The sequence below is a fragment of the Hyalella azteca genome, unplaced genomic scaffold (genome assembly GCF_000764305.2).
Source record: "Hyalella azteca isolate HAZT.00-mixed unplaced genomic scaffold, Hazt_2.0.2 contig11968, whole genome shotgun sequence".
NCBI lineage: Eukaryota > Metazoa > Arthropoda > Malacostraca > Amphipoda > Hyalellidae > Hyalella > Hyalella azteca.
In genome coordinates, this window is record NW_025941941.1 from 18,693 (window position 1) to 29,107 (window position 10,415).

Here is a 10,415-nt window from a genome sequence, read left to right on the forward strand (position 1 = left end):
TTTGTGACTCAAATTGAAACCTGAAGATCAAGCTTAAATAAAACTTTTAAGGCACAATAGCAAGGGAGACGAAGGGTCTAGATCGTGAGAGACTAAGGATTGTGTGGACTTACTTATTTATCAGGATCGAGGACGATTATGACTAAAGATTGAGACGACAAAAAATTTCGCGGCACTGATTCATGCAGCTTAGACCGAGGTGGTCAGAAATACAACTAACCATTTTCCTAGATTAGCGTCGTGTCATTTTTGCCTAAACCGAAGTGCAATATATGAGGCTGTTTGACGATAAGATTTTTACTCCCTTATTTGAGTAAAATACTCCTATCTATTAATAAAGGCAACTTATTTTTAACGGCTAGAACATAAAATTTCTATCAAACACAGACGCTTTTCATGAACACAAAGAAGTCCATCAAAAATCTTTGTGTTAACAAAAACAAAAGTTTCCTATAAACACGCAAGAAAAAGGGTGCAAGTTCTTCATAAACATGTTATGGTGCCTCAAAAAATCATTGTTTTAGTAAAGTAATACCGGTAACCAATAGGATGAAATGCTGATCTCATTCTTTCAAAACAAAAGTAGAGCATAAGAATCTAACAAGGCAGAATGAACTAAAGTGTACAATGATGAATACTACACATAGAATACTATTGTCCATGATCATGAGCACATTCAACAACATTGACGAGAACAACTGAATGGTGTCAAGTCTAAATAACAGAGTTGCCAAGTTATTATTAAATACACCAAGACCACATTGTTAAGTGCAAAATTATCCTCTCAATGCTATAAAATTCCATCAGAGACATCCTTAAAAGTAAAGGAATTACTCAAAACAAGGTGACAGGGTGAAATGTTATTATTTTCCAATGTGTATTCTATTCAAAAACAAAAACTTATCTCTAATTTGATATCTTATGAACTATATTAAAATAAAGCTATTCTGTCTTATAGATTATACTAAAATAAAACTTTTCTCATTTTGAGACATAAAATTGTAACAGTTCTAGTTTATGGACGGAAATCGTTTCACTTAATTTCATTTGGATTCAAATCTCTATTTTGGGATTCTCAAGTTTAAAAGCAACTCACGGCACAAAAAAAAAATGTATTATGGAATGAACACTAAAGACATGCCTATTTGTAAGAGTCTCCTGAAAGTTCACGCAACAAAATCAAAACAATCTTGAAACCCAATTTGTACTGAAATGATGTTGAGCTAGTTGAAAACATGATCTTTTAATGCTGATTACCTTAGCATACAAATTGTTTTTGCAGCAAGCAAAGTTGCTAAGCCTTAGGATGACTTCAATGCAGATATAAAATTACATGAACAATATCCAATTCAAAATGTGTGCCAAAAAAAACTGTAGAAGTAAAATTACCGGTGTAAAACTGACCCTGAGTGTTATTCACTTACAAATCCCATCTAAATGATACAACAGGATCATTGCAACAATTGCAAGAGAGGACATAGTTTGATGTTTTAGCATGAATGAAGATAATATTTCTAATAAGGACATTAACAGGTGAGAGCGTGATTCCATATTTGCAGATGAAAGTGCCATTTAATGCGATGCAACAAGTAGCACACTCATCAGCAGCAGCAGCACAGAAAGCTTTTTGATACTGGCTGGGTTGCAGGCATTCCCTGAGCAGGTGTACACGCATGCATAGTATTGGCGCTCATCCCCAGGACGTGTTACCAACTCGCAGTAGTTGCCAAAATCTTTGGAGGAACAGAATCTGGATGTGCCCAGCACACCTGAAAAATTAAGTTATTGGTAGAGTCGTAGAGACAACTTTAACTGCTTAATTTCATTCAACTGTTTACCAACTTTACTATGAATTTTAAAAACATGGCAGTTGAAAGAAGTATATTGAATAAAGTATTTAAAACTTTTCAGTTTTTTATAAATGATACAAGAAATTGTGATAAATCAGGTCAATCCTTATTCATTATCCTTTGATTGATGTGATCAAAACAATCATAATTTAAATTAATACATTCATTGAAGATAGCCAAAAAAATTTAGAAATGCTGAAATATAGAAAACAAAAATTATTCAAGGATAGCTGTCCAGTTTTGTTAAGCTTAAAATTATTTCATCAATGAAATGTTCATTTTATTTGGTCACACTCATGAGCATTAATGGCATAAAAAGGGCACTAAATGGATGAGAAAATTTAATTGCCTTTCTACAGCGAGAAAATTTTGGAAAATTAAATTGAGAAAATTGAGGTATCAATTTTAAACAGGCATTGCACAAGTGATTTATTCAGCTGATTGATTTTGTAGATGATAGGTGTGTGATATATTAATTTCTAAACAACATTCAACACAAACAACAATTCACAGGAAGGTGCAATTTAATGTAAGATCTACATCCATTCTGATGAAACTCAGTAAATGTGCAGGAACCAACAACAAATCAACATGCACCACATGGAACAGAAATTATACACTTTCTCAAAGAATAATAGTGGCGCTTATTTCATCAATAATGATAAACTGACAAAATGTGTGTGGTAGTCAGTGGAAAAGCTTATTTATATTCAAAAAATGAAAAATTTCAAGTGGATATTAGTGAAGGTTACCATCTCTTACAATGTGAAAAGAAGCAATGTGTCAAGCATTTCAAAGACATTAGCAAAGAACCAGACCTCCATAAATTCCTGTGGTCTTGATACAATATCTAGCAGAATAAACATGATCACAAGGCTCTGCTTGATGCGCCCACAGAGCATAATCTGATTTGTTCTTAGGGTCATGGACATGTTGAGGCAGGCTTACTCCGCAGAACTGGCTCTTCAGGGTGCTGCACTGGTAGCAAAGAAGCGCTGCACACTCTGGCATCAGAAATAGCTTTTCTTCTAATTGCAAAGAAATCAAATATTTGCATTCAAATAGCACTTGAGTTGTACCCAGAGCCCACAAAAGCAGAGTTGGTTCATTAGAAAAAAATTCCTGAGGAAGGAACTAAAATAGAAAATCGCTCCATACATACTATAATATAGTAGTTGTTCCCTGTGGTGATGACAAGAGATATTTACCTTCAAAGAGGCCAGTTTTCTTAATACAATATTGGGGATTCCGGATGTGTGAACAGTTGACAGGTTCAAGATTATGACTGGGAGCTAAGGTCTCTCCACATGTTGTCACATCCTCTTTTGAGCTACATTCATAGCATGACAGAGCCGACACTGCAGTGCAAAAAATAATATAAATGAATTAAAAGGTCAAGATAAAGTAAAAATCAATAAACACAGTTGCCAAGTAATGGAAACAGAATAAAAAGTGCAATCCAGTCAAGGCTTAAGCAAAACCAACAAAAATAATCTACAAAAATATTGATAACAGGCACATATTTGCCTGCTTAATTCTGAAAATATTTGTCAATTTAGGAAAATGCATGAAAATGAGCAAGATATTCATGTTGAATTTTCAAAAATAATCAAAGTCAATGAGAGAACAAAGGCATATTACAAACCAAAAGAATTCAAACATTAAAAATAAACATTATAACAAAATAATTATCAGCCACAGGAAAATATTTGGAATTGTCACTTTAAATAGTAGCTTTGTTTTTACTTTTAAGAAATGAAGTCATGACTCCTAGCTGTACAAAAGTGATATGCTTAATATCTTGCACAAGGTTCTAAACATAATCTCAAGGATCTTAAAGTAGCTCAGTAATGAGGGATTTGAACAAAAATTTCAATGATCAGGACCAGACAGGAACAAAGTATTCTTTGTGTCAAGAATGGATTTTCTGTGCAGGAGTTGGCAAAAACAGGCACAGAATGTGTTGGAATTGATATTGCCTATTTATATACATGTTTCATATGCTTGAATTAGTTGAAAATAAATTCATGGCCTTAGCTTTGCCATACAAAAACATGATGTGTGAGTATAAATTCATCACTTTTGGTATATTAATAATATTTTCTCAATGATTAGCATACAATATCCAATTTAGGAACTTGCTAGAATATATTGCAAAAATCCTGACTTATTTTTCATACGAGTTATGTTTTCAAGCTTAGGTTTTCTAGCTCAAGTAGGGTAAACGCAGTATATTCCGTCACATTAAGGACGCATTGAGAAATGAAAAACTATAAAAAAATAACCGTATGCGTTGCTCAAGTTCTATTTGCTTTATGTGACTCTCAAAACACCGCACTAACAACGAAACGTCACAAAATGTTGCCATATTTATTTAAAAGCCTTTAGAATGCAGACCTACCAAATCCCTATATTCTGTCACTGTGTGTGGCTATATTTGGCACATGGTGAGGCGTATTTGGTCCGCACTTCAAATTCTACTGATACGTAATGCCGTCATCCACGTGTTCAAATTCCGTTTGCTGTGTGAGCTGTATTGGAATACAACACGGCTTTGAATTAGAACACTAATGAATATTGAACACTACTTAATTATGCTTTTAATTAACAACTATTAAGCTTTTAATTAAGCAAATTTTAATTTTTGTACACAGCTTAGAACAATCTGTGTGTGTCAATTCAAATTGTGATGGAATTAGTTTTCATGTGTCTAAATCCATTTCTCAACTTAATCATTTATTAATTTATTTACCACTTGAAATCAGCAAATACAAGTATACTTAAAGGATTCCTAATATATTCACAGATGTATTTAAAAGTCTAAAACCATAATATTCTTCCTATACAAACAGTTATTCACTATTTGGTAGAGCAAGGTCAACTGTCAAATTTGACACATTTTTCGATGATCTCACTGGGTAGCGTGCATTGTCTCTCTTTGGATCTCAATATTTTCCCGCTAGACGGCCAAGACCTAGTGTTTTGGCAGTAGTTTGACGCGCAAATGTATGATGTCACCATTTCAACCATCAACAAACGCATGGAACTAAAACAAAGCTTAATATAAAGGAAAAACTAGAGAGGTGACATAATTACCCACGATGTTGGAATATACCGCGTTTACCCTACAACAATTGCTCCTACTGAGTGTAATATACTCGAAGAGGTACTCGATTCATTTTCATTTTTTTAATGTAGGAAGCAATTAGTTATTTATATAAATGTGACATTTTTTGATATGCAAATGAGTTTTCAATGCAAATGTTTTCTACGCTGCTTGAAAACAGGATTCATAGATGAAAAAACTAAATCAAGGCCCAAAAATTACTTCATCATGGCTGGATTTCCAGACTTGTTTGTAGAGAGTCCAGAATCCAGATTTAAGACATCCTTTATTAATAGAATTTTACTTAGCAAAAAAACACAATTGGAGTAAATTTGAAATTTCATGGCTTTGAATTGAGCATCAATCTGAAATTTTGAGATACTGTAAAAGTTCAAAACTTCAAATTGGTACTACCTAGTTATACCTACTTCACTCTTATTATCATCAAATATCAAAAATAATTAAATTTTAGATTAGCCTTAATTTATCTGAATGTAACTTAAAATTTAATCTAAGAATTTCGAGTGACCATTGTCTTTGATCTAAAATTCAATTATTTAGATAAAATTAAATTATTTAGATCAAGACCAGACCCTCTTGCCATGACTGATTACTAGCAATAGTTCGACCAAATGTCAATCCTAGAATTCTACTATGAGTAGAAAGTAGGATGCAGTTTTAATCTTGCTAGAGGTTCCATTTTCCACTTTATTAATAGAAAAGATAATTTTATCAAAGGCCAGAAACACAAGTGAAGTATCAATGACATTAACTAATTACAGTGTCAGAAAAGTAAAAGGAGTGGCACTGTGGCAGCCCACACTCTGCAGCAGAATTGTCAACAGTCAACGGGTTACGGGATTGGAACAGACTTTGCAATTGATAGTCCAAATGATTAGGATTATCTAAACAGAAGCATTGTGTTGCTTTTTTCCTAGGTGTAGTAACATAGAATTATAGATTCATTATGATTACTATTTACTAGAAAAGCAGAAATACACTATCTTTAGTACCCCTCCATTCTCATGTAAATGATGTAATGTTTTCAGGATATTATTTCAGAAAATATTATGAATAATTTACATAGAACGTACCTCTATGCACCAAATAAAATACCATTATCAGATATGAAGGCAATAACTTGACGTTTGCCATCTTTCAAAGATAAGATTAATAATAACTGAGCGCAGATAAATTCCGACTTCTGTTATTATACACACACACCCAACTGCTTACGCTTGCGCTGAGACGTTATCAACAAACTAACAAACGTTGAGTCACTTGAATGGTTGAGGGCACGTTTGATTTTTTACCCTATAAATATAGTCGATTTGAGCAAAAAGAATTGAAATTTTAGGTGCCATCAATCAACATCGTCGAATTATCAACGAATATGTTCGAGTAAAATCAATAAAATATAAAAAAATTAACGATCCTATCACGTTTAGGTGAACATTGCTAGTAACTGAACATTAGTGACGCCAAGTGTTATCGCATTACATAGTGTTATATTATTATAGTTCAAGCTCAAATTCCTTAATATGATATCGATAAGTTATTACTATTGTCAGACCACTCCAACAATTCTGCGGTACTCCCTTAACGGCCGTAGTGAACGAATTCGTTCAGTCTATTTCAAAGCTATAATATAGAGAAAATATGAGCCTGTGGATTCTGAGTCCGAAGTGAACGCATTGGTACAGTCCAGATCAACATGCCAGACACCGCCACATTGCTCAATTAGGGAATTGTGCTCAATGGGCAACCGTATGTCATGGCACAAATAGGCAAAATCGTTCAGTTCGTATTATCAAGGTAATCGGTGTCTTTTACACCTAAATACAGATAAATGCAACTATATTACTGTTTTAGGCGTAACATTCAAATAGATATAGCATTTTAAACTCTGTTTTGGGGTTGGCAGTCCTTCTCATAATTATTTTTTTTAGATATGGCTATAGGGTTCTTTTATGGATCTTCTGCCAAGAAAGCATCTATTGCTGAAAGGGTGTACATGCATTTGCAAAACAAGTTCAGAGAAATCCCAATGCTACAAAACCTCTGCATTAACGAGCAACTGGTGTCATTCAAGGGGACAAGTTCTCTGAAACAATATATGCCTAAAAAGCCCCATAAATGGCGCTAAAAAATATTTTGTTTGGCCGGTGATGACGGCGTAATCTACGACTTTCTACCACATATTGGAAGAGTAAACCCGGTAAACAAACCAGGCATTGCCGATCTCAAAGCAAGTGGTAATAGTGTTCTTCATCTTTGCCAAAGCATTCCCAGCAATGAGAACCATTTATTATTTTTTGATAATTGGTTTATTCCGGTGCCTTTGCAACAACACTTGGCAGAAAGCAAAATCTTTTGCCGTGGAACAGTTCGGGCAAATCGCGTGCTTTTAATGAAAATTTCTAAAAAAAGAAGATAGAGAATTGATGAAGAGAGGAAGAGGAGCATTTGAAGAGAAGAGACTGATCAGCAAAATATGCGATATTTCATATGTACGGTGGTGTGCCAATCGTGTTGTGAACATGCTGTCATCGTTTGCCCGCTCAAATCCTACTTCTGAAGTTGATAGATTTGACCAAAAACAGAAGAAGCCTCAAGAAGGTCATCAAAGTCACTATTCCAGACATTGTTCAAATCTACAATCGGTCAATGGGTGGAGTAGACAAGGCAGATCAGCTGATTGCCATCACCAGAAACCCATTGAAGTCAAAGAAATAGGTACTACATGAAGATGGTGTTCCACATGTTCGACACGGCTCTTGTCGACAGCTGGCTTTTATATAAGCGAGACACAATCTTGTTAGACATGCCACGTAAAAGTGTCCTTGCACTATCAGACTTCAAGTTTCGCTTAGCATCTGCTCTCATGGAAGCAGGCAAATTAATCAATAAAAGAGGAAGGCCTTCAGCTTGTGAAACTCCTGAGAGTAAGAGGCGAAAACTATGCATGTAACAGTTGTCCCTCAGAATTCTGTTCGATATGATCAAGTTGGCCACTGGCCCTCTGTTGCAGAAGATTGTCGCATTTGCCGTTTTGAAGGTTGTGCAAATCGCATGAATGTTGCATGCACAAAATGCAATGTGCATCTCTGTTTCAATAACAAGACAAATCATTTTGTTGCATTCCACAATCGCATTTTGTTGCATTCCACAATCTACATTATATTTGCTCATATTTTTCCTGCAGCTTTATGTTATACTTATAAGGAACATATTTATTTAGGATATTGCCTCAGTGCTGGCTGTGAAATTTATAACAAGTGCCATTTTATTATTTTTTATTGTGTGAATAAAAGAGGATTTACAAGTCGATAAGACGCTACTATGATAAGTAACTTCTAAATAATCATGTATTTTTGCAGTCAAATATGAGCATATGAGAATAAATTGGTTCTAATTCAACAGTAAAGCTCCTTTTCTGATAACATATGTATTTTCAATGTTTCCTTTGGTGCATGTGTGGTCCTGACTGTACTAATTCGTACACTATTAATATTTTTTTAGTGAAAGTGAATTTTCTTGGTTTGATCATCTATTCCTACTATTATGAGTCAGTAAAGCCCAAAAATCAACTTCAATATTTTTTTTACAAAACAATTCATTGCGCCGGCCGTTAAGGGCTAACAAATAAATCTCCGACTATCATGAGTCTTTGTACTCCTAGATTTTGAGTATACGAGGTGGTGGCAAACAATGATCTGCTGTTTATCCATAATTACTTTATATACATACTTTACCTTTCCGTGGGAAAATATGCTAAAAAAATCACATGTTGTAAGATAGATTGCGTATATAGGGCGATGGTGGATGTATGGCCAAGCTGGATTTATATTTGCAAAATTTATTAGGAGGTACGTAAGCTAGTCACGTATGGAACCGCCAAGAATTACATTGGTTTAGCTGGCCTGCGAAAACAGGGGCTTACAACATGTGTTGAAAGTTTTACCTAGTTTAATATAAAAAAACTCTGGAGCATGACCAGAAGGGTGTTATCTGTGTAGCGTTGTAGCTTGTAATTCGAAGCCTTAATTTAATATTTGACTGATCAGGTGGGGAATCGAAGGACATCTTTTAAGCAGTCAGGAAGAAATTTCATATTGCATGTACTATAAGTGACACATTCGATCCTCGAGTAATTTAAGGGTTAATTTATAGGTGATGTCTGGACCTCCCTTTGCGTAGATACTATTGCTTTGCTCGCCCCTTTTTTAAACAGCGCGATCTTCTTGCATGATGGCTAGCTACAGTGGATCATTAATTAGGAATTATTTACGAATTGAAAAATTAACAGATACTGTAAAATTAAATGTTTGAAACCTCATCATTCATCATTTGCAAGCGTCTATTCAACAATGTGTCATTTGCATGTTGATGACTGCCCCGCTATGCAGGATTAATGTCTGGCAATACGCAATTTTATGTGCTACTGTCAGCAAGTTGATTGATTTGTGGTTATTTTCTTCAGTCGCAACTAGCAAACGTTTGGCTTTAATGTGATTGGAATTTACCAAATTTATTAAGCTATTTGCAACGTCTGAGCGCTGCATCACTACTTTATAGTAACGATATTACTACTCCACATTCGTGTACCACTTTTTTCTAAATAAATATATATTGTACGCATTATACTGATGTAGCGTTATAGTAACGTCTGTCTCAGAAATATATTTTTGAGCAATTTCAAACAAAAACGTCGGAAGAGCTTTTTTTTATCACCAAGGCTACTAAGTAGCAAAAAACGTTAGTAATTTCCTTAGCCAATTTGGTCAGGACTGATTTCGCTTGGTGTATCTCCAACATTGTAAAATAGATATTAATTTGACATTGAGGCGCTAGTGAGCAATAGTGACATTGCTCTTGTGTAAAGTGACGAGTAGCAAAGGTAGAGAAAATTTCTGCCACACTCATACATATTGTGTAAAATCCACTCGAAGAGAGGTCTAAATGATTCATGCGGGGGTTTACAAGGCAGAGTCAATTTCTACCAAATAATACCACCACTATCGAACATACGGATGATTCTTAAGTCAGGAAAGTGCAAGCGACTACACGGAATGACGGATAACTGGTTCAACGAACAACCCCCCGACGTACTACGTCAGCTTCACGTAGAATGTCCGACGTAATACGTGGTTTTAACAAATGACTGGCGGTCATTTGTTAAACCGTCCAGTTTATTTTTCTACATAAGGAGCATCTGCCTCGTGGAGCATGAGGAGCATCTGCCTCTCTTAACATAACATAACTAAACATAGCAAAAAAATTGCGCTGCAACTTCTCCACGCGACAAAATTTCTTATCGCTTCCAATCACCGACATGTGGAACAGCCTCCCCGATGACATCGTTGGCGCTCCAAGTATGAACGCGTTCAAGAACAGACTAGATAAAGCTATGGAAAAATATATGTTCAGATTTGAAATACCTAGCTCCTTATCGAACC

At 35.0% G+C, this 10,415-nt stretch overlaps 1 protein-coding gene across 1 annotated transcript; it reads right to left on the reverse strand.

The window, feature by feature from the left end:
* Window positions 1-985: 985 nt before the first annotated feature.
* Window positions 986-6,232, reverse strand: LOC108673645 (U-scoloptoxin(05)-Cw1a). The gene is made up of 3 exons (XM_018161504.2): window positions 6,051-6,232; window positions 3,059-3,208; window positions 986-1,769 (listed from the first exon to the last, which is right to left on the reverse strand). Exons 1-3 carry the CDS (start codon window positions 6,109-6,111, stop codon window positions 1,573-1,575), a joined length of 408 nt encoding a protein of 135 aa, XP_018016993.1. The 5' UTR covers window positions 6,112-6,232; the 3' UTR covers window positions 986-1,572.
* Window positions 6,233-10,415: the final 4,183 nt, after the last annotated feature.